At 39.9% G+C, this 24649-nt stretch overlaps 2 protein-coding genes across 14 annotated transcripts in view; one reads left to right on the top strand and one right to left on the bottom strand.

Moving 5' to 3' along the window:
• PCM1 (pericentriolar material 1) overlaps positions 1-9790 on the top strand; it is an 89190-nt gene extending 79400 nt beyond the window's left edge. For 4 of the 13 annotated variants that reach the window (XM_074951312.1, XM_074951310.1, XM_074951313.1 and 1 more), the window contains exons 34-40: positions 1249-1387; positions 2722-2879; positions 5662-5737; positions 7668-7924; positions 8154-8246; positions 8381-8504; positions 9489-9786. In XM_074951312.1, the coding sequence (XP_074807413.1) occupies positions 1249-1387; positions 2722-2879; positions 5662-5737; positions 7668-7924; positions 8154-8246; positions 8381-8504; positions 9489-9514 (873 nt within the window). In that variant the 3' untranslated portion in view covers positions 9515-9786. Of the gene's footprint in view, positions 1-1248; positions 1388-2721; positions 2880-5661; positions 5738-7667; positions 7925-8153; positions 8247-8380; positions 8505-9488 lie in introns of all 13 variants that reach the window. The other 9 variants (XM_074951324.1, XM_074951314.1, XM_074951318.1 and 6 more) reach the window with 6 other exon arrangements.
• Positions 9791-16678: 6888 nt separating this feature from the next.
• On the bottom strand, positions 16679-23538 carry LOC141985905 (general transcription factor IIE subunit 1-like). Its single transcript, XM_074950083.1, has 5 exons — positions 23091-23538; positions 20825-21026; positions 18574-18803; positions 18025-18042; positions 16679-17067 (listed from the first exon to the last, which is right to left on the bottom strand). Exons 1-5 carry the CDS (start codon positions 23536-23538, stop codon positions 16679-16681), a joined length of 1287 nt encoding a protein of 428 aa, XP_074806184.1.
• Positions 23539-24649: the final 1111 nt, after the last annotated feature.

The raw sequence follows: 24649 nt of genomic DNA, 5'->3' as shown, positions 1-24649 counted from the left end.
GCAGTTGCTTTTATGCATTAGTGTCTAGGATCAGATTCTTCTGGCCTTTCATGATATTTCTGTGGCTTTCAGGGTGGATTTGATTTTTATATACAGTCTTATTGTTGTATGGGAGGAGCTATCAAAGAAAAAAAATATGGAAGTGGTATCAGCCAGAGGGCTGAATATAATAATTAGGTGGCCACAATCAGTACTTTAGGTGCCCTGTTTCTGCTGCTCCCTTTGCGCTATTCAGATGGAGCAGAGGGAGTAGAAACCACATGCTGGGAATTCTCCCAGCAGGGGAGGTCTTCCAAAAAGCCTAGAGCCTGATAGAGCTAGCTCCTGAGCCTCTCTGCTCAGCCCCTAGGGCAGGGAAGGTAGAGTAGCTTTAACATGTTGCACACTGGCTATGGTCTCTAGGGAGTGATCCTGCTCTCTTTGGGGTTTCCATAGAGCAGATGGAAAACAGGCAATGGAGCAACCAGAACTACTTTCTCATCCTTCCCCTGTGATGCAGTAGGCATCAGCGTGGGAGCTGCTGATCAGCTATAGCAAGGAAGGGACAAAAAGCAATTTGGAGTGTTCCTGGCTATCCCTAGAGCTGGTCCTGTAGCTGCAGGGTATGCAGTGAGCAGCATTTGGGGATGTAGTGGCGCTACAGCTTCCCCATAGTAAAAAGGTTGATTCAACACTGCTCAGGTAACACGTTTTCAAGTCATTCTCATATATTTTCTTAACACAGTTGTCCTTGGGGGCCACATCTAAGCCATAGTTACATACATGGGTCTCTCTTGACCTGGTGCCTTATAGTGACATTTTATTTTGAGAGAGCAGTTTTCAGTCCTTGGTCAGTGACACGCTGTCATCCTTATTGGTGGTTATGTTAATATCACAAGCATAAAGATCTAAAGGGGACAATTCTGTAAGGAGAAAAAGACCAGTGAGGTGTCCTGTCAGTGTATTGCTGTTGGAGATTCACACTGTACTCCCACTTCCTCACTCCTTCAAAACTTTGTGAATTCTTAAAATTAGTAAAAAGAAGTGAGGGCAATTGGAACTGTGGGTCCTTCTCATAATCTCTCTCAGAAAGTTTGGATTGTTGAAGGAGGTACTTAATCTGTTCCATTGGGTGCTTTTTCTCCTCATGCCTCTAAGTTTTTAGTGCAGAGTACAGCAGAGGCAATGCACTTAATTGTAACAATAACCTTCTTGTCCAGAATAAGGGGAAAATCTATTCAATAGAGGTTTACTTTTACTTATGGCTAGGACAAGGATGAGACTGAAACAGTTAAACCCACACAAGAATCAGAAATATACAATGATGGTGAAGTTCCTCAAAGTATGAGATCTGACGCTTCTGATCAGGAGGAAGATGAGGAGAGTGAAGGTTGTCCGGTGTCTATAAGTAAGTGTTTTTTTAATTGTTTTGATAGGTTGTTACTCAGATTTTTACTGTAACTTCATGCAGCTAATTTTATGACAAAATTTTTAATGATGTACTGTTCGTGTGTGCTATACATGCATAAGGTTAATAGGTCTTATCTCAGTTTTCTATTAACTCATCTAGTTTATTCTCCTCTCTATGCACGATTGTTTCCAGTACTACATTTTCTAGTATTTTGTCCAGTCTAGGTTTAAATACCAAAAGCAGTGGAGCTTCCACTACTTAGCAAATTTATTCCATGGATTTGTATCTTACAGGAATTCTCATAGTGGATCAAATCCATGGTCCATATAGTCTAGTAACCTGTGTCTAACGTTGGCCAGCCACCAGGCCAGCTTCAGAGGATGGGTCAAGAAACCCCACATTAGGCAGATATGGGATAAATCCCCCACCTCATCTCCTGTGAAGGCCTTGTCATGATCTCTCCTAGTTAGATTGTCTTAAATGTTGAAGCATGTGGTTTACATCACTTCTGATTTTTTTCTTACCTTAATAACTATTTTTGTTATCCACATACATGTCCAATCACTTTTTGAATCTTGTCATGTTCTTGGTTTCTGTGATATCGTCTGACAATGAGTTCTGCACTCTATTAATGCATTGTTTGAAGAAAGTATTTCCTTTAAATTTCAGTGAAAGTTTGTATGTTGAGATGCAGGGAAATGGAAGTTTATAATCTACCTTCTCTGTACCATTATTTATCATTTTCCTCTTTTTCCTCTCCTTTTTAAGGCAGATAATTTCAGTCTTTCTTCATATGAATCTTTTCAAGCACTAATGGCTTTCATTCTCCTTTTATTATTCTGATTCTGCAGTTCAGCTCTAATTGTTATCACTACACTTTTCCTGGGTATTCCACCTCGATGTGTTCCCTTCATTGCGTTATTCCTAATTATGTCCCCGTGTTCCATCCTTGAATATCTCTGCTTCCATCATGGTTGTACTCTTCAAGTAGACTTACATTAAATAAAAGTACTTAATTACATTACAGCACAGCAGTGGTGTTTGGTGGTACTTCCAGTCAGGTTTCTGTAGAATATTTGCATTCCAGGAAAAGGTCTCACAAGACAATTACAGGTCATAACCATTCTCACAGACGTATAATTTATCATGTTACATTGAGGTTCTAGGTATCTAATGTTGCCTTATCTCCTATTCCAGAATATGAAGAGAACTTAGTTAAAGTCTGAATTTTATTTTTTTGAACTACTCAGGACAAGAGTTTTAATGAAGAGCCAGTATAACTTATATCAGTGATTAAGCTATATTGAAACTCTTGCATTGACTGACTTCAGGTTTGTCTAAAGCGGAAACACAAGCTCTAACTAATTATGGAAGTGGGGAAGATGAGAATGAAGATGACGAAATAGAAGAGTTTGAAGAAGGACCTGTGGATGTCCAGACTTCACTGCAAGCCAGCAATGACACTACAGTTGAAAATGAACAAGGACAGGTATTATCAGAGTTCTACAAACTTTAGCTAACCTAGTTGGTACCCAAAAAATATTTTAATGAAGGAAAGTTACCTATGCATTGTACTCTTGAATGCCAGTCCTTTCTTCTTTTACACTTACTAGGGTTGTTTAAAGAAATATTATACATGGATACCCTTTTTCCTGTCATACATTCTTCTTGAGTTCTTGTTGGTAAGGATATTTTGCATGATCAGTTCTTGATCCTGTGGTATTTAATGTTTTTATCAATGACCTGGAAGAAAACAAAAATCATTACTGATAAAGTTTGCAGATGGGACAAAGGTTGGGGGAGTTCTAAATAAAGGAAGAGGGCAGATCACTGATACAAAGTGATCTTGATCACTTGGTAAGCAAGCAATGTGTTTTTAATATGGCCAAAGTTTAAAGTCATGCATTTGGGAGCAAAGAATGTAGGCCATACTTAAGGAATGGGAGATTCTTTCCACCATGACTCCCAAGTCTTTTTCAGAATCACTGCTTCCCAGGATAATCAACTGAACATGAGCACCCAGTGTGACCCTGTGGCCAACAGGAGCTAACGCAATCCTTGGATCTGTAACTCAGGCAATCTTGAGTACGAGTAGGGAGGCTATATTACTTCTATATTGGGCATTAGTGCAACCTCACTGGAATACTGTGTCCAGTTCTGCTGTGCACAGTTCAAGAAGATTGTTGATAAATTAAAGATGGTTCAGAGATGAGCCTTGAGAGTGATAAAAGAATTGGAAAACCTATATGGGGAACAGAAATGTGATAAGAGGGCTCTTCAATATAGGAGACCAAGATCCAATGGTTAGCAGTTGAAGCTAGACAAATTCAGACTGGAAATAAGATGTAATTTTTTAATAGGGAGGATAACTAACTGTTAGAACATCTTATCAAGGGTTGTGGTGGATTCTCCATTATGGAAACTTTTAAATCAATATTGGATGTTTTTCAAAAAGAGTGGTGTTCTTGTTCAAAGGCAAGTCCTATGGCCTGTGTTATATGCAGGAGGTCAGACTAGATCAGTTGTATCTTCTGGCCTTACAATTAAGACTAGAATTTGGCATGCCAATTTTTAATACATTTTACAGCAGAGGTGCGTGAAAACCACAATATATCCATGATTGGGAGAGAGCAGGGAGCCTGTAGGGTGGCGGGGGTGGGAGGAAAGAAGGAAGGGTTTGGAGAAAGAGCCCACCCTGCACTCCCCCCAGCAGTGGTTCCTGTCCCATAGGACAGGGCCAGGTTCCCCACTTCAGGTGGTGTGACCTGGCCCATGTGGTGGCAGCAATACTTTGGTTTGGAGCATTCGCCCCTCCATAAGTGGAGACAGAGAGGCGGTTGCATTGTGACCCTGTGACGCCACTCAGTTTGGGTGCATTTCACGCTTTATTCAGATTCATGGTTTCTAGCTTTAATATTTTTGCTGTTCATTTCCCACCTTCAGTGAATGTTAATTCAGTTTATTATAACACCTATTTGGTCAGTAGCCATTTGTTTTGTCAAACTGTTGTTACTTTAAATTAGAAATAAGTAATGACTAGATAGATAAAGCCTTTTTTTTCCCCCCATACCAAATTGGAAAGAGAGAAAATTTGAGAAGAGAGTTGACTTTGAATAGGATGATTTTCCAGAGAAGTTTGCAGGTCTCATACATTGTCAACATTTAAAACTTCATATTCATCTAGTCCCATCACTTGTCGTCTTATATTTTTAAGGTCAGAAGTAGAACTGATACAGTCATCTAGTCTGACCTGCAAAATACAAGCCATCAAACTTCACATAGTGATTCCTGGCATCTGGCCCAACAACTTATGGTTGAAGTAAGACATATATTGTAGAGATATCCAGCCTGGATTTAAAGACACCAAGTGAGAGAAAATGTACCACATCCTTCAGTGTTAAATAAATAAATATATTTATTTTAAATTTCCAGTTTGAATTTTGCTGGGTTAATGTTCATGTCAGGTGATGGTTCGTTCTTCGTTGTTTTGTTGATAGGCCCTCTAAAATTGTAGTAGATAACTAAAACTCAGTTTGCCTTTGCAGAAGCCATTCCATCATCCAGTGTGCCAATACTTGCTTTATAATTGTATTCTGAATTTTTTTCAATGCAGTTTAACTGCACTGAAGTAAATTTACTAGGCTGTAATTTCAAGGATCACTTCTAGAGCTTTTTAAAAAGATAGGTACAACTACTGGCTACTCTCCAGCCTTCTAGTATGGTAGCAAATTTCAAAATAAAATTTCAGTATTTTATTAGCTGTTGAGTCACTTCATTGTTCATTAGAAACTCTTGAATGAGTATGATTTGGTTCTAGAGACTTGTTCCTTAATTTACCAATGAGTGAAGGGTTGAAAGGACTGACCTATGAAGACCTTTAAAAAATAGGCAATTTAGCAAAATGAACAAGAGGTAGGCAAGTATAACTGCCTAAAAGTACTGAATGATGTAAATGCTGATAGAGGAGCTTTTCAGTTTGATGTATGGGTTTATGATGAGGACTAATAAGGTAAAAGGAAAACGAAGGCTATCGGGTAAAAACATCTTAACAGTGAGATCTTTTAATCTATGGAAGAGCAACTAAGTAGTAAACAGTGGAACTTACTGAGAATTTAAAACTAATATAGACAAGATGTTGGCGCTTATACTGTAAGGAACAAGCATACCTGGTGGGGGGGACTTGGGACAGGGAGGGGTAGACTAGATGAAATACTAAACTCTCCCTAATAGAAGTTAAACATGATTGTCTAAACATGATTTTTGCCATATAGATTTCAACAGATGAATCTGATAAACCAAATGAGTATGAGATTTTATCATCTAAGCAGAAATCTATTAGTTCTAAAGGTAAGATCTGAGTAAAACTTTAAATTATGTACATAACAAAAAAACATACTATCGCTTTCATGTGAATTTGCCTTCTACAAGAAGGAAGAAGTTGAATAAACTCGTAAGAATTTTTTAGATTTTTTTTAATTGGATTGCTTTACTGATTCTTGCACGTGCTGTAATCTAATTATTTTAAATGAGAAAAAACCAAGCATTTTAAAAGAGAAACCTCAATATAATTGAGTGTATATGATAGGGTTGCGTTTTGACATTTGTCCATGGCATAACTTTCAGGACTGTTTTGATATCATGGTTCACACAATTTTAATTGAATAACTCTTGTATCAAGGAAAAAAACCATGAATAATAGCTGATGAGGATAATGTTTTAGTAAACTGGAAAGTGAAGTTTGAATTTCATAATCAACAGATAATTGCTGCTGTGCCTGCTTCTCACTCCCTGCCATTTTCATCCTTCATTGTCAATAATATAAGGCTTTTAAAATTATTTAAGTGATCTTTACTGTGTAAGAAACCTTACATTAGATGGGGACTAACTCAAGTACATATCTACTAGAGAAGTGATGGGAAAATGTCAACCCTCCTATAACTGTTCCAAAAATAAATTGCCCTTCTGTTCTTGGCTACTTATTGGCAAAAGATGGCAAGTCTACCGCATGTCATGGTGGTTGCTTCTTATCTCACCTAAGATATATTTTCTATTACAGACAATTAGCAGTAGTCTGTGTTTTCTGCACTGACCCATGTTCCTCTCATAGATTGACAGCTCTGTGTCTCTGTGGATTCTGTTGTGCTTCAGCAGTCATGCAAAACATTAAGAAATTCTGCACACTGTACTCTTTAAAATGTTTATGTAAGAAGATCATACGCAGACTAAAAAAAAAAAGCAGACAGTTATGTGCACCTCATATTGTACATTTGCCATTTAAGTTCCCATCAGTCATAATAATAATTGTGCTTTAACTTCAACAACATTCATGCCAGATCCTTTCTACATGCACCAGTCTGTTCTAAAGTTGTACCTGCTACTGGGAATAGTGTCACAAGTCTCTGTCAATATCTTCAGTGTAAGGAAGAAAACTAACTTAATCACGATATGCTGATTCATCATAAAAATACTAACCTTGCCTTCAGCAGATTGTATTTTACATTTTGTTTTGATATAAAGTTTGTGGATGATTTAAAAAGCTAATTTAAACATCAGAATTTTAAATTAACAATCTTAACAAATCTGTGGTTTAACAACAACTGCAGGTTGATTAACTTTCCAAAACTCTGCGAAGGATTACTCTGTTTTAGTACCAAACAACTTAAAATGAGTGTACTTTCGCACTTTAACAATTTACCAGTAAATAATTGCACTAATTTCTAAACTGAAAATATTTCTGATTTTGATGTCACTATTTATACACTGACAACATTTTTAAATGACCTACTGGGGTAGATGAGTTTCTTGTAAATTATGGCTTTATAGTATTGCTCTTATACATGCTTTGAAATAACTTAAAAAAAAAAAAAGCCTGAAATACTGAACTGCTTACTGTGCATCTGATCTGGTCATGTTTTTTGCCAAAATTGATCTCTGTATTCACAGAATTATTCTTGACATTAAGGTTAGCCTATAAACTTCAGAAAGGTATTTAATATGTGGTATCTGTAACTTGATATATTGGCTTTTAATTAGGTTCATTTTAGTTTGCAGTGAGTGTTTACAAGGCTGTTGCCCTCTCAAATGTTTCAGCAGAATCAATTTCTGTTCCTGTTCTGTTCATGTCAAAGACATACTGACTAATAGCTGCTGGAAACTTGCTTTTGTTATTCATTTGAAGGTGGTTGTTGGGTTTTTTGTTTTTTTTTTAAACAAAATATTAAGAAGCCATTTACTTTGTCAAAATCCATGTCTTGTTTAAAATGCTTTGTGTCTTTAGATGAACAAGATGTTCCTGCTGTTTTGCCTCATTATCTCAATATGCTGGAGAATAAGAAACTTTTAACAGTCAGTGCACCTGAGTCTGTTAGTGCTACCAAGGTGTCAGCAACAGAAGAGCCAAGCCCTTCATTACTAGTAAATGAAATTCAGATATCAGAAACAATGTGCATAGAAACCAAATCCTTGACAGGAAGCCCAGAAAGCTCTATGGCTGGAAGCCCTGATACAGAGTCACCTGTGTTAGTGACTGAATATGTACGTATAATTTGTGTTTCCATATTGTCTTTCTTGAATATAAAATGTCCCTTCAAAGTTAAGCCTTCTCTCCAGACTCATTCAGTTTGTAGGTTAAATTGAGCATACAAGCACTTAAAATATCTCTCTTAATTTCTTTTATTTTTAGTTATCAGGTATCTGTAGTTAGAACAGAATCATGCACCTCTCTGCTTTCTTCTTAAAATGTCATAAATTCTGTCATCAACAGGAAGCTGGGTCCGGAAACATAAGTCAAAAGTCTGATGAAGATGACTTTGTGAGAGTTGAGGACTTGCCTCTTAAACTTACAATATATTCAGAGGTATTTTGCTTGAGGTTTTCTGTACTTAGAAGTGCCCATCACAGAAATGAGTCTTTTTTTTTAATTTGGGGTGATGCAGGAAGGGAAGAAATATACATGACTCTGGAAACTCATTTGTTTTATCCACTCCCAAGGCAGATCTAATGAATAAAATGGTGGCGGAAGCCCAGACAAACACTTTGTCTGATGCAATACTAGATGGTGATGGAATGCAAAGTGAAGAATTAGCTGGAGACTCTCAAACACTAAAAGAACCTGGTGAGAGATTCTTTAAATTCCTAACGCCTTAATCTCCTCTTGGGAGAGTTAAGCTTTATTAGGGTCTAAACCCTTCAGGGTTTTTGCTGAGTAAAGCAAGAAAACTCCATGTTCTGATTGTCAATGTTTTCATTATGACATACTGGAAAATGTGTATTGACATAAATGTTCTGTTTGCTGCTGCTGCTTCCATTAATTTTTACCAGTCAGGATATTCTTGACTGTGACTAAAGAAGCAATCCTTTTCTAATGGAAGTTAATGGTAAGGAAGGATGTGATTGTGTAAGATATAAGTCAGTTACTCCTGGGGGAATTCTGCACCAAAAAATTAAAAATTCTGCATATTCTACTTGTCAAAATACTGCAATATAATCACGCTGGTTTCAATTATTTCGGTAATTTATTTAAACTACGATACAATGTTTGGAGAATGGGAGTGAGGAGCATTGGAGGAAATCCCCAGAAACATTGCCTAATAATAATATAGCTAGGTTTGACCCTTTATTTCAACAAATATATGCAGCCATATGCTTAGTGTTACATCATAGGCAACTGAAGAGCCAATGAGGGCTAGAAAATCAAACTCGCAATTTATATTGGCTACTGACCATCTCCAGAAAGGTCAGTAGCAAACAGTTCATGGAGTACATTTTGCACTGAATTAATTGGTTTCTAAACCAAACTAGTTAAATTGATGGAGCTCCTTTCTGTGGACACTAATTGTGGGTTGAGTACCCTCTTTCCATTTTGCTTAAGTTGGTAATTGCATTAGGGTGCTTTTTATCTGAAATCCGAGTGCCCACATGATAGTGGAATAGGTGCAACCTAACACAATGTGCAAACTGTGTATAGACCAACAATGAGGAGGGACTTGTTTTGTCAAGATGTTCTCAGCAATACTTTTAAACATATACCTGTTAAAATGTGTGTTTGAGATTCAGTAATTGTTCCTGGACATTAATGAGTACAATTTTTATTTTGCAGAAACTGCTGGAGCTCAAAGTGCATGAACATTTTTTCCAGAAACTCCTTCCTAGCCCCTCTCCACATATACCAGTGCATATAGAAAATGGGCACAAACTTCACTCAATTTGAATTTGTATAAAAATGTAAATTAGTTTGACACACTACTGCCTTTAGGATAGATATGCTAACTTCTGCCCAGGGCAGTTTAAACAGCTGTAACTGAATCCTCTAGTTACTCTTACTGCACTGTTCTTTTTCTGTCTTAATCTTTTTTATTCATTGTGATTTGTTTAGTAATTTTAAAATGGTTTAAAATGTAGTTTTAAATAAAGGTTGGACTTGTCTGTAAAGTCTTTGAGCCCTTATTTTACCGTTGCTGGAGAAGTTCTGATGATGCTGCGTGAAGGCATCCTGCTCTCCTGGACAACATGAAGTGCTTAGTAGTGAATGCTTATTTGTAGAGAGTAGAGTGTGCCCTTCAAAGGGATACTATCAGTTTTCCTGGCCTAGGAAAACTAGTTGTCCTATCAATCTATGTGGTGGGGAAGGGTAGCTTTCTTAAAAAAAAAAAAAATCCCACAGATTTTCCCCTTCACCTGGTACAGTACTATATAGGTGTGGCTGTTAGTGCCCGTGCAGATGATTGGTGTTTGTAAGGAAAACAGGAGTGTTTGTCATCTTGGACTACATCTGCACTATGACCTAGGGCTGTGAGTGCCAACTCACATATCAACCTAGTGTGAGCATGTATGAGAGCTAGCAGGAGTATTAGTGTAGCTGTGGTGGCAAGGGCACTGGTATGACTTAGCCGTGCTGAATACACTATCCCTGAATCCTGTGAGTATGTACTACTGCTGCCTGTGCTACTTCAGACGTACTGCTGTTTATACTCGGGCTAGCTCTCCTTGAGCATCTGCAGAAGAGCTGGGCATCAGACCCCTAGCTTGAAGAGTAAACGTAGCCTTAAATGGAAGCATTCATATTACTCTAAGTTCTCTGAATTCTGCCTCCCACAACCAGCCATATTTTCTAAGTTAATCTACTTAATTTTTATGAGTTCACTTAACTTTTTGGAGAGGAGATAGAAATCATTACTATTTCCTATATGCTGGATTTAAAAAACAAACAAAAAAAAACCCTTACACAATTTATATGAGAGGGTGAGCCCAACATTGCTATAAACACTGCAAACAATTTAAATGGCTCTGAAAATATAGTTACCTACAATTGTTACATATCTAAAATTACTGTAACAAGGAGTAGAAGTTTTTGATCTGCATTTGAGAGTACTTCTTGTATAATCAGTTTTCCCCCTTTGTTTGTAATAGGTCTTCTACACAACAAGCAAAATTTAAGAAATTTAAGAAATAGGAAAATGTGACTGTAAAACTACATTGGCATAATCACAAACCACTTCTAACGTATAAACTGACTAGATTCAGTTGTGTTTAGTTTGTCAAGAGTGTGTCTGATGATTCCCTGGTATAAAGGGCAGTGCCTCAAAGTCACTGCCACGTAATAAAACAATGAACTTGAATAGCACCCAGTGACAAATTTCATAGGGAAGGCAGTGTTGAGGGAGACTAATATTTTATTTTTAACTGCCTAATTTACAAGAGTCAGTTTCAGTTAACACTTGCATTGGTCATTGTTCCCAAGGATTATCTCAAAGACTTGCCTATTGCCCCCTCCTCCAAGGTAATACGATCCCAAATATATATCAGAATTTTGAAACTATCAGTGCTATTCCTCAAACAAAAAAAACCACACACACACACCAAACTACTGGGCTCTAAGTTCAAGACATGTAGCCTGTTCCTTGCTTCTGTACCCCAATTTTAACTGTAGTTGCTTCTTCCACATCCACCTGCTAGCTAATTACAAAGTAAATCTTACCTTGTTCCAGCTCTGTCCAGTTCACTTACTTTTGAACTTTGGCATTTCTAGACTCTTTGAATTTTGTAACCTTAATGTAAACTGAATAACTTAACAGTTCAGATATTAGCATACAGTCAAGATTTTAGAAACTAACACCATTACACATTCAATAAGCAAGACTAATAATTCTTAACTAACATTTATTTACAAAATGCCAATTTGAAACCTAGAGTTAACACTTGACAGTACAAATCAATACTTGAACTGAGCAGATTTCCGTGGCTATCAACACCGCAATCTTTCAATTGCTAACTTCTTAGCTCAGGTATATTGAGCACTTTTTTATTTAGCCAAATCCTTAAAGTGAATATTCATGTTTAGGGTATCAACTAATTTAAAATTAATAGCAGTACATTATAGAACTGTAGACAAATATAAAAATAGCTTGTATTTTATCACCCTTAGGGCCTTTTGGTACCAACTATGAGAACTGTAACTTTTGAAATACCTGACTTAAATGTTTATCACTCTTTATCCTAATTCTATCTTTTGGCTGTTTCTCTGCATGGTGCAGAAAGCATCCCTGATGTTGGGGCTCCAGTAATTGCATCCTTTGAGTAGTTCCTTTCCTTATTGTTTGATGATCATTGGACAGTGGAAGTCATTCTCTCCAACTGGGGGAATGAGTTCAGCAGCTGCAATGCTACTTGAGTCCAGAACAGAGGAGTAATACAGACCTACTAATAACTGCTCCTCACTACTGCACAACTTCTGTATAAATGGAGGGGGGGGGGAGGGAGAGAAATGGACAGAGGGGGCAAGCCTCTCTATTCTCTACATAGATTAAATTGTGATAAGGATTGTTTGCTTTTTGCTCAGAGCCAAAAAGACACCCCTAAGCTGTGTGGTAATCTTGAAGCCTGCAGATACTGTATTTGAACATATGGTTCAAACATGGGCCTAGGAATCTGCCAGATGGTTATGCCACTTAAGCCATTGAACTAAAGATTGGTAGCAGTATTTATTGGTCAAAACAGTCTTGCCTGCTGCAGTTACAACAGTTAGAGTAGGAGAAATCACTACCTTTTCATAGGTTTCAGAGTAACAGCCGTGTTAGTCTGCATTCGCAAAAAGAAAAGGAGTACTTGTGGCACCTTAGAGACTAACCAATTTATTTGAGCATAAGCTTTCTTGAGCTACAGCTTTTCTTTTTACCTTTTCATAGTGATGAGTGCTTTAAGATGTTCTTTAGAATTTCAAAGTTCCTTGAACAAGGCATTCTCTGAATTTGCCCACATGTCAGCATTGAACCACCACAGGGAAAATGAATAGAAAGAGCTATGTCTGTTTAAGTCTGTCGCTTTGGTAGACAGCAGAAGTTTTCCTAAAACACTACAGTCAATGCTTGGGGTGTACTTGTGAGTAGTCACCTGGCCCAAGGCCTCAGATGTCTTGTGTCTAGACTTCCAACTTCAGCTGTTTAATAAAGAACTGAGCAGACAGACTAGCCCTCAGGCAGAATGTCTCAGGGACTCACTTTCACATCAGTTACACTGAGGGCTCCCAACATTCCATTCGTCAAGAAAAATGGTTTGAGGCTAAATGCTGTAGTATGGTTATCGGTGGGCTGATCCAGGTATCACTTCTATATCTTTGCAGTCCCCCATTTTGACAAGTGTTCAGAACACTTGAAATGGCAAAAAGACCCCTGCCTTAGAGCTATTGCCTTTTGTAAGATGTGTCTACCGAGGAATAGAGCTGCTTCTGTGTTTTCCACCAAGCTAAAATAGTTCCCATGACAATGCCTCACTTTTCCAACTGTAGTTCTAGTCCAGGGGTGGGCGAACTTTTTGGCCTGAGGGCCACATTGGGGTTGTGAAGCTGTATGGAGGGCTGGGTAGGGAAGGCTGTGCCTCCCCAAACAGCCTGGTCCTCTGCCCCCTGACTACCCCCCTCAGAACTGCTGACCCATCCAACCCCCCCTGCTCCTTGTCCACTGCCTGCCCCCTATCCCACACCCTCCCTGCCTCTTCAGGACTCCCATGCCTATCCAACCACCCTGTTCTCCATCCCAACGCCCCCCGCCCCGAACCTCTGCCCCATCCAATCTCCCCCTGTCCCCTGACTGTCCCCTGGAACCTCCTGCCCCTTATCCAACCACTCCTTTACCATGCCACTCAGAGCAGCAGGCCAGAGTGCTGGCGGAGTGGCAAAGTAAGGCTGGGGGGGGGGGGGGATGCAGCAGGGGAGGGGCTGGGGGCTCAAGGGCCAGGCAGGATGGTCCTGTGGGCTGGATGTGGCCTATAGTTTGTCCATGGATCCTGTGAACTTATCCTTCCCTCCTCAGCCTAAATCATCCTATTATTAAAGTTGCATAACTTAGATTACATTTACATAATACCAGAAAGGTGTATAGCACTTTAAATAGGATTGCAAGAGAAAGTAGACTTAACCCAGTGTTCTGGGGCTTCATCACCAAACATGATAGAGGGGCAAAGAGGTACTCAAGAACACTATATACCTAGGAAAGGTAACTATTGCTTAGAGGAAATGAAATAGTACATCAAAAGGGAATGGGCCAGGAACCCTTTAGGGACCAAAGGCATAATACAGTACCTGCCACTACTGCTTGAAGCATAATCTAGTTACAAAACCAAAGTAACATGGTAAATCTGAGTGTATTTACTTTCATAGAATAATGTAAGCTTTACCTCTGATTCACCAATGCAGCCTGAAGCTTCATGACTAAAAAAAGCACAACATTGATTAAAAAACTAGAATGCTATTAAGTGGGTTTAACTAGCTGATAGGTCTTGAATTGTAAACATGGAATCATCACTGAGCAGATGTTTCTAGTGGGGGGCCTGCAGGGATCAGTTCTTGAACATATGCAATTTAATGTTAAGGCTATGGAAGAAAATAAAACCACTGAAAATGTTTGCAGCTGACAAGTTGGGGAAGTGATAAGTAATTAATAGAACTGTCACTGCCTCAGTAGTGTGGATCACTTGGTAAACTGGGTACATACAAAGAATGTTTTAATACAGCTAAATTGTTAACATATGCATCTAGGAACAAACAACAGACCATATGAACCTACTGGATGGGGGACTCTATTCTGGGAAGCTGACTCTGAAAAAGAGTTGGGGGTCATGGTGGATAATCAACTGAACATGAGCTCCCAGTGTGACACCAGCCAAAAGAGTAAACACCATCCTGGGATGCATAAAGAGGGGAATCTTCAGTAAAAGTAGAAGTTATTTTTCCTCTATATCTGGTGCTGGTGCAATCTCTGCTGTAATGGTATGTTGTGTTCTGGTACAATTCAAAAAGGATGTTTATAGATTGAAAAGGATTAGAAAAAGATGCCTTATAGAGACAGATTGAAAGAGCACACTATTGATCTTAAAGAGAAGGCTAATGGATTACATGATTAGTCTATAAATATTTAGAGGGGAATAACTGTTCAATAATGGGCTCTTCAATCTAGCAGACAAAGGCTAACACGCTGCAGCACTTAAGACTGGAAATAAATTAATAGTGGGAGTAATTAATCATTGGAACATTTTACCAGGGGTCATGGTGGAGTCTCTATCCCTGGCAATTTTTAAATCAGGTTGGAGATTTTTTTTTTTTAATATACGCTCTAGGAATTATTATGGGTAAATTCTCTGGCCTGTGTTGTACAGGAGGTCAGACTAGATGATTGCAATAGTCCCTTCTGGCCTTGGACTCTATGAATGTCATCATTTCCTATGGATTCCAGAGTAGCATCCGTGGTAGTCTGTATACGCAAGAAGAAAAAGGAGTACTTGTGGCACCTTAGAGACTAACAAATTTATTTGAGCATAAGCTTTTGTGAGCTACAACCCACGTCATCGAACCCATCTCTTCTCCAGGACTTCAGCTCATACTTTACCCCTGAGATTTTTTCAATTTCTACCCCTCCCAAAAGGGATCAGTTACAGAGCACTTGGTAGTCTCTCTTAACTGTGTGGGTTTGTTTGTTTGGACAGTTTTGCTAATCCAGACAATTTTCTTTTTAAATTATCTGTCAAGCTGTTATGACTGTTCATTGCTTTGATTTCAAGTATTAGTATTAACTCTAGAAAGAGAAATCTGGGAGCAGGGATTCGTTGCAGGGACATCCCTTTGTGATTGTTCTGTCTGCCTGTAATACTCCACCTCAGTAAAAGCATACACTCCAGAAGAATTGTTGGACACATTGGCATGAAGGAGTTACAGCAGCAATGAGTTTAACTCGCTTATCAAGAAAGGGAAATTAATCTAACATTGCTTTGGCAGGGAGATGGATTACATGACCTGTTAGATCTTTTACTATTTAGGTTCTGACTGTCACTTGGTTTTAGGCATATATTTTAGCACTCAGACAATTGTGTCCTGTTGTAATTTATTTATTGATCAGACAGGATGATTCCTGCTTCTAAAGTAATTAAAGCATTACATTTTGTCTTTTCATTACAATACTTAGCATATTAAACAAAATTTAGGACTGTTTCACAAACAGGAACTATATGGAAACAAAAACAATTTAAATACTCTAGATCGGGGTGGGCAAACTACAACCCATGGGACCCTCCTGCCCAGCTCCTGAGCCCCTGCTGTTCCCCTTCCTGCGCAGCCTCAGCTCACTGCATCACCGGTGCCATGCTCTGGGCAGGGGGGCTGCAGAGCCTGGCCTGAGCCGGTGCTCTGTGCGCGGTAAGGGGGCAGGTGGGTTGGACAGAGGGCAGGGGAGTTCATGGAGTAGTGGGGGGGTGGAGAGGGGTCAGGGTGGTCAGAGGGCGGGAACAGGGTGTTGAATGGAGGCAGGGGTCCTGGTGGGACAGTCAGGAAGTGGGGGTGGGGATGGGGCAGGGATTCTGGGGGTGGGGTGGGGGGGCAGTCAGAAGGAAAGGGAGGGTTGGATGGTGCAGTGGTGGGGGAGGGGCAGTCAGGGGTAGGGGTTCCAGGGGCAGCGGTCAGGCCACGCCTCCCCCCCCCCCCCCCCAAAACGGCCCTCCATGCAACTTTTGAAACCCAATGCCACCCTCAGGCCAAAAAGTTTGCCTGCCCCTGCTCTAGATTGAAACCAACCACGGTTACCTGCAACATCTTCACTTTGTTGCTTTAGAGAAATGACATGAGCAAAAAATAAATAGCTGCTCCTTGGAGAGCCTGATTCAGACCTCACCACCACCTTCACAAAAATATCCTGAACTTTACATTCGTTTCACCCAGCAACTACTGTAGGTTAAGCTACGAAAGGAACTTCGCAGCACATCTAAACTTACACGAGCGGTATAACAACTGCTTTTTAATTCATGCATTTACTCAAAGACAGACTGGAACATTTCTTGTCCCACCTTGATGTAAACTTCTCTCTCTTCATCTGTCATAAGTGACACTAGCTCTGGATTGTCACTAACTTCACTGTACAAGTGGGCCTGTCCAGCAACCATTACTGTCGGATCCAGTGTTTCCTGCTCCTCTTGTTCCAAGTCACTCCCTGCTGCTTTAACTACCACAGGTTTTGCATGTTTGGCCTCCTCCTCTGATTCACTGGTGTCACTTTCTGACTCATGCAGTTTGTTTTTGGCACGAGGAGGGGGATGCCCTGTGCCAGAGGAAGACTTAGATTCATGGATGAGAAGAGTCCTTATTACTTCATTATCAGTAACAGCCTCCTTAACACAGTCATCCGTTTCTTTGGACATTTCTGTTCCCAAAAACAAGAGAGCATCAAATAAGCCACAAGCAATTAACATGTAAACAGACCAGTAATTTTCCACTTGAATAATCCTATTTAAGTTTGACAATTGCAATCAAAGGATTATAAGACATCTTTCACAAGTGAATGGAATGAGTGTTTTCCTGTTCATTTATAAGCAGGGTATATGAAGTGTATTAAAATGGGATGGAAAGAGATGGACAGTAAATGCACCTCCAGCTCTCCTTTAAAATATATAGAGAGCCATCTTAGCTGTAGTTATTGTATCTGATATTGAGCATACCTGTTTCAATGGTTTTCTAGACATGGCACCCTGGTTCTTCTGTAATTCAGCACCAGATGTATAAGTTAGGAAATAAAATTAGATTTGTGTTTGAAATATAGCTTCTTATTTAAGTTACAGAAGCAGCATTGAGCCACTGAAGATATTTTTTGTAGTTGCATCTGGCACTTTGTATAACTTACTCCTCTACTGAAAAATTCTCAACAAGATCATATTTGATTAAACTGACCTACTTTAATGGTTTGTTCTGTTGTTAATACTGGTTTCCTGTTTATCAGTAGACTGGACCCCCAGCCTTATATACAGACTATTCCTTTAAACCTTTGGATCTTTGTTCATAAATCTAATCCAAACTTCATGTTCAGCTATTGGAGTCTGAGGCCAGCGTTTTCGTAAGTGACCAGTGAATAAGGTCTCTCTCAAACTTGGTGCCCAAAAAGCACCCAATTTTCAAAGGGGAGTGCTCAGCACTTTTTGAAAGTTAGTACACTTTAAAGTGTCTAAGTGAACATGCTGAATCACTATTAGCATTTGAAAAATCTTGCTTTGTATAGATTTATATTTGTAAAGGCCAGAAGGAACTAGTATCAACTCATCTTACCTCCTATATATCACAGGTCATAATGTCTGATTGAGCTAGAATGTATCTTTTAGAAAGATACCCAATCTTGTTTTAAAGGCTTCAAGGAATGAAAAATCCACCTCATTCCTTGGCAAGATGTTCAAATGGCTAGTTACCCTGTTAATACACTTTATTTCCAGCTTGAATTTATCTAGCTTCAGCTTCCAGCTATTGAATCTTGTCAAGCTTTTGTCTGCTTGATTAAAGAGCCCTCTACTAGCAGAAGTCTCCCTACACAGGTACTTGTACAGATATAAATATCCCTAAAGAAGCATTCAGTTTCCTGCTATTCCCAGATTGAGAAGAGCTTTACAAAGATGTGTTGTTACATAGAATACATCATTCAAGAAGATATTTTAAAATATAAGGCTACTAAAAGACTGGGATTTTCCAGAATTTGGTGCATAAAGCAAGGTTCTTAAATCTGTATTTAGGTCCCTACATGAGGACAGTTTTCATAAGTGCTGAGCATCCACCAGCTACTAATGTGGGGGTGAGGAGAGAATTAATTACAGTACATTCCTAACGAGACAGCCATATCAAAACATGACCATACATTCAAATCTTAGGTTCTCAAACTTTGTCTTACCAATATTGGAGTCAGTTGCATATGAAGATGCTCCTTGTACAGTACTTTGGGACATCCATATAGGATGTTCTTTAGTTACTTTTTCCTTCCCTTTCTTCTTTGGCTCAGACTCTTGGAAATCAATGACCAAGTTTTGAACATACATATTACTGACAGATGAATTCTTGTTGGCCCATTTCTCAAGATGGATACTGGAGTCCAGGATGCTTGAACATACCCTCTGTTCAAAGCTGAAGGAAAAAAGTTTAATTCTTGCTTGCAGAGAGTCACTCTCCCAAACCTCAGGGTATTTAAAAGTCTCTCCCACCCCCTGCCACACACACAAAAACACACCACCACCTCATCTCTCAATCAAGGAAACTGACACAAGATTAATTTCAGTTTGGCCAGCTACACTGTATCTTGAGATAAAATTATCTCCTCCCCAACCCATGATTAACGTGTGGTTCTGAGCCGTTAATAGCTGAATACCCTTTTCTAGAATACATTTTAGGATCAAGTGTATTGTCAGGATTAATGTCATGGTTTTCACAGGACAGTAGAGAGCAAAGAGAATGAGAGAGTAGCCAAAAGTAGTATTGAGAGAAATATAAAACTTTTAAGAAGTAAGAAATTCTCCCCAATGTGGGAAAAAAAATCTTTGAGTTTGAGGGGTAAATACACACATTTAATAATTGGGAGTTTTTAGAGTGCCATATACTACAGATATGCCAAACATAACACAGTTCTGTACGCTAAGCAGTTATGGTAAAAAAAAAAAAAAAAAAAAAAAACAGGCACAATACAAGACAAATAGAGTAGAAAGAGCAGTGAAACTAGAACATTGCACAGAAAAGGATTTTAGGTTTTCTTATTTATTATTTTCTATGCATGGAACTTTGCACATATTAAGCAAGAAGTAGTTTCAGTGGAGCATTAAAGAGACTCCAGTCTAGACTTCGTGAAAGGATGACAAAGTTTAGAGGAGACAAAGGAGTTGTTGGGCAGGTGTGCAAGAAGATCCAAAGTTCTCTGTCTCCATCCCTATTTGTAAGTGAGTAAGAAGTAAATAGCAGTAGTCTAGGAGGAAGTGTTAGGAAAGCCTGCCAATGAGTAGTTTGGGGGGCTGGAACTTTGGAAGTGTAGAGAAAGAAGCAGTAAGATGTGCTTGAGGGCCTGGGAGTGCAGGAAAGGAGGCAGAGGAGAATCAAAAGTGACATCAAGGCTGAGAGCTTGGGTAATAGGAAGGATTAAGAAATGAGGCAAGGACAGGGCTTAAGTGAGAAAGTTAAAAAACAAAAACAAAAAACAAACCTGTCAACAAGGCAGATCTAGGAGTCACTGGTAATGGTATCAATGATGAGGAACAAATCATTCATGGAACATAGAGGGGGAAAAAGATGTAGAGGACCATGGGAATCAACATAAAGACTTTCAGAAAAGCAGAAAGGTCGGGGAGGGGAACAAAGTTGAGATGGAAATGACATACCACGTCAGAGGGAGGAGAGAGAGATCAGAAACATTGCCAAGGTGGGGGGAGGGGCTTAACTTGATCAAGCAACAGTTATTGGGGACTTTCCTGGGAGTAGTTTCTGTTAAGTTGGAGAAAGCCACGTGGCAAAAAGTTGAAGAGGGAAATGTTAGAAACTATTTAGTGCAGAGTAGTAGGAACAGAGGCCGGTTCTGCGAGAGTGAATCCATTGGGGTTTTAAAAAAAGAGGAAAAAAAGGGCATGTTTGAATGTGGAAAGGAAATTGAGACAGGTGGGTGACTGACGGGGATTAAGGTTAGTAGTGGAAGGAGTTAGGAGCAAGAGAGCAGATAACTGGGTTGGAGATAATAGGAGAAGGAAGAGATTGGCATGAAAAATAAGATGACAGGGAGGGAAAGAAGCGAAGGAGAGCCTAGCAAATTGTGTCAGTTCTAATTTTGTAAGTAGTTAGCAGGATCTTAGGCAGATACAGAGAAGAAGGAGTAGGCTGGTGGTTTTAAGGAAGGCACAGTGAAGAAAAGGTGCCAATGTTTAGATGCGCAGGAGTCAGAACTAAAATTGTTTATGTAAAAATAGGCCTTAGTGGCCTTTTGAAAGACAATTCGTGATTCTAGTCAACATGATTTCACCTCACCACCTTGGGCCACTTTTTGTCCTCCACTTAAATGGGAAGAAAGATTTACAAGTTTAGCTTAAATTATGCTCTGGAAGAAGTGAGCCAGAAAACATTTGGTTTTCCATAAGTTATAACTTGGATTGAGAAGGGATTTCTCTTCATACCTTTCTGATAGCTCTGGAATTTCTGTTGGCTGAGGCTCAAGCAAATCATGTGGTAGAACAACATCTTCAGTCTCGCGCAGTAGTGCGAAGATGGGTTCAATCTGTTCGTTAAATTTTGCTAGCAAGGTTCGAGCATCTCGTTTGGGAAGCGCAGAGGCATCCTCCTCCACTTCAGCATTGCAGTAGGTGCAGCGGAAAGTCTCTGCAACATCACCCCCATTGGAAATTCACAGGTTAGTAAAAGATGCAAAAGTTCAGCAGTGATCTTTGCCAAGGAACCTGCTCCCCCAGTGAATAAGACTTTTGAAGAACAACTCAGTTCCGTGCTACAACCATTTATGCTGCTTGAAGGGACACAATTAACTTGAAATCTTTCAGAGTGGTAGCCATGTTAGTCTGTATCAGCAAAAAAACCCGAGGAGGACTTGTGGCACCTTAGAGACTAACAAATTTATTTTGGCATAAGCTTTTGTGGGCTAAAACACGTCGGAGAACACTTCAACCTCCCTGGTCACTCAATTTCAGACCTAAAAGTCACAATTCTCCAACAAAAAAACTTCAAAAACAGACTCCAACGAGAAACTGCAGAATTGGAATTAATTTGCAAACTGGACACCATTAAATTAGGCTTGAATAAAGACTAGGAGTGGATGATGGGTCATTACACAAAGTAAAAACTATTTCCCCATGCTAATTCTTTTTCCACCTACTGTTACTTACACCTTCTTGTCAACTGTTTGAAATGGGCCACCGTGATTATCACTACAAAAGGTTTTTTTCTCCTGCTGATAATAGCCCACCTTAATTAATTGGTCTCATTACAGTTGATATGGCAACACCCATTTTTTCATGTTCTCTCTGTATATGTATCTTCCTACTGTATTTTCCTCTGCATGCATCCGATGAAGTGGGTTTAGCCCACGAAAGCTTATGCCCAAATAAATTTGTTCATCTCTAACTTGAAATCTGTTACTTTAAAAAAAAAAAAAAAAAAAAAGGTTAAAAAGCAGTTGCTGATACTGTTCCTGCCTCTGAATCCTGGGGAACACTGAGAATTTTACAATCACATTTGCCTCTGATTTTGACACACCTGTTGTGTGAAAGATCCACACAAACAGACTACCACAGGAAAGAGAAATTGTGCATTTGGCAACATCTTCTGTATAGTCAATTCCTTCTCTCTAATGTCTTATACTCGTTCATTCAGCTTAGACATAACATGGAACAAGAGGTAAAATATTTTCAGGCAGATTTGATGTTTAAATTGACAGTGTCCTTTTAAACACAATGATGCAATTTCTAGCTGAATCCTGCAGTAAAAACCAGTACCTCTACCTCAAGGAACCTATTTGAAGTGTATTCTTCTACTCTGAAAAGCTTCTCTGTAGAAGTGTCACCATCAGCAGCTTCCATGTTTATTGTTTCAATGATTACAGATCAAAGTTGCTCAGTTTATAAGCCAAGAAGGATTTTGCCAGCACGCAGCCCTGCAAACTCCCCTTACAATCTCAAAATCAAGCTTTGCTCGTTCTTTCTGGGTCATTCATCCTTATCAGCTACCCAGATGTTTATAGTGTAGGTGTCAATTGCCATTGCACCATACCTCACAATGCCTTGTCCAGTAAATCTGAAATGCAACTTCTGGTTCAGTTGGCTTGAAGAGGAGGCAGAAACTCCTGAGTTGTAATGCCAACTCAGTGCCTGACTTGCTATGTGCCTTTGGGAAGACACTGAACCTCTATGTCTCAGTTGCCCTATTTGTAGAATGGGGAAGCTTATACCTCCCCCTCTGGTGTTAGGAGAATTAGTTAATGTTTGTTAAAACAATTTGAAATACTGTATTTTATTAATATTTTATGGCATCTTGCCTCAGGATCTTCATGCATTTATAACCATTAAATTAATTTAACCTCAAAACACCCAGGTGAAATGGGCAACTTACTTGCATTTTACAGGTGAGGAAATTAAAGACAGCATAAAACTTGGTTAAACTACTTGGCCAAGGTCAAACAGCAAGTCCATAGCAGAGCTGAGACTAAAATCTGAATCCCAGGACTGCATCTTAGCTACAGGAATACCCTTCCTCTTCACCACAGGTCATTCTAAAAGCCCAGTTATTTCCTTCTACTTTTTTTTAGGGCAAATATCCAAAAACAAAACCCAACCAACCTGGTTCTATTACAAAATGTGAACAGGTGCAGACATGTTTAATGCTGCCAACAATTTCCTGAAGGATGAGAGCAGATGAGCAACCTAGCTGGCATACCTGTGAATATGTCAAACAGCTGATTTACTTCCAGGTCTGTGTAAGTGCTGAAGCAGGATGGACACTTGAAGGAGGACCTGGTGGTTGAATCCCGCTCATCTGCTTCTATCTTCCGGCGCACATGATCCAGTTTGTACTTCACCACATCCACCAGCAACTTGTAGTTGATGTAATAGTAGTTATGCCTTGTACTCTTCCCATTGGGCCCTGTTTCAACCCGCATGCGCAGCTTGACAAATTTATCTGCCTTGAGTGTGTTGAGAACAGTGCGCAACTGTTTGCGTTCATACTTGAGCAGTAGCAACAAGTCATCCTCCTTCACACAGGGGTATCGGATCAATATGTCAAGGACCAGTGAGTACTCTACCCCATAGAAGCCACGCACCATGTATTTGGCCAGCCGTTTCAGTGCTGCAGGGACTTCGGTAATAACATCGTGATCTTCCATCAGTAACTAAACTGTGTCAGAAAGACGAGTGTTAGTATATGTAACACTGACAGACCCCAGTCGTTGGTGGGCGGGATCGAACTTGGGGCCTCAGTGCATGAGCCTCTACAGCAGTGGTTCTCAACTGTGGTCCACCGTTTGTTCAGGGAAAGCCCCTGGCGCGCCAGGACAGTTTGTTTACCTGTCGCGTCTGCAGGTTCGGCCAATCGCCACTCCCACTTGCCACGGTTCGCCGCTCCAGGCCAATGGGGGCTGCAGGAAGGGCGACCAGCACATCCCTCAGCCCACACTGCTTCCCACACCCCCCATTGGCCTGAAGCGGCGAACTGCAGCCAGTGGGAGCTGCCATTGGCCAAACCTGCAGACGCGGCAGGTAAACAAACCAGCCTGGTGCGCCAGGGGCTTTCCCTGAACAAACGGTGGACCACAGTTGAGAACCACTGCTCTACAGCATGAACTAAAAGCCATATGGCTGTTAGCTAAGGATGTAGAGCAAACTCAGTCTCTCTCCGTCTCTCTCTAAATGGTCTCGGTACCACTAGATGGGCCAGAACACCACACCCCGGAGGTTTGTGGGTTACATATACAGCCTACGCAATGTTAAGTGCTTTGTGAACGTTTGGATAGCTCGGATTTGTTCTAAAGTAGGTCATCTGCAGTGCTGCTCTTTCAAAAGGAGTCTGAGTCTGCATCTGCATTCTGTGCAATCATCATTAGGTTCTGATCAACCCCACCACAGCTGGATATTAAAGCTTATTGAATGCTTTTGGGCCGAGCTGTGTATTAGTGAGTGTCCATACAACAGATGGCCCCTGCTGGGTAAGAGCCCACAGAAGAAAGCAAGGGAGAAGGCGTTAGAGGAAGCTTGTGGAGTTTTTCTGACAGTTTTCCCTTGAGCTATCTCCTCTGGGGGTGGATATGGGGGTAGGAGGAGGACAGGATGCTTTGTTTGGTTTCTAAAGGTCACCCACCCCGCCTTTAAGACTACCATTTTCTTTCAGCTTGGCTTGTAGATCACACCAATTGGAATTCAGGTCGTAAGTGAACATCTCATGTCCTGTGCTGGAACTTACTGTGTGCAAGGTTAGTGAGAAATCTCTGCAAGTGTCAT

The sequence above is a fragment of the Natator depressus genome, chromosome 4 (assembly GCF_965152275.1).
Source record: "Natator depressus isolate rNatDep1 chromosome 4, rNatDep2.hap1, whole genome shotgun sequence".
Lineage (NCBI taxonomy): Eukaryota > Metazoa > Chordata > Testudines > Cheloniidae > Natator > Natator depressus.
The sequence above is the reverse complement of the archived record's forward strand: the minus strand, read 5'-3'. Positions and strand labels throughout refer to the sequence as shown.

Coding starts and splice junctions, on each gene's coding strand:
- LOC141985905 (XM_074950083.1), bottom strand. CDS start 23,538: ATGGAAGATCACGATGTTATTACCGAAGTCCCTGCAGCACTGAAACGG. Junction 21,027..23,090: donor GCTGTTTGACATATTCACAG/GTATGCCAGCTA, acceptor GTGATGTTGCAG/AGACTTTCCGCTGCACCTAC. Junction 18,804..20,824: donor ATTCCAGAGCTATCAGAAAG/GTATGAAGAGAA, acceptor TTTTTCCTTCAG/CTTTGAACAGAGGGTATGTT.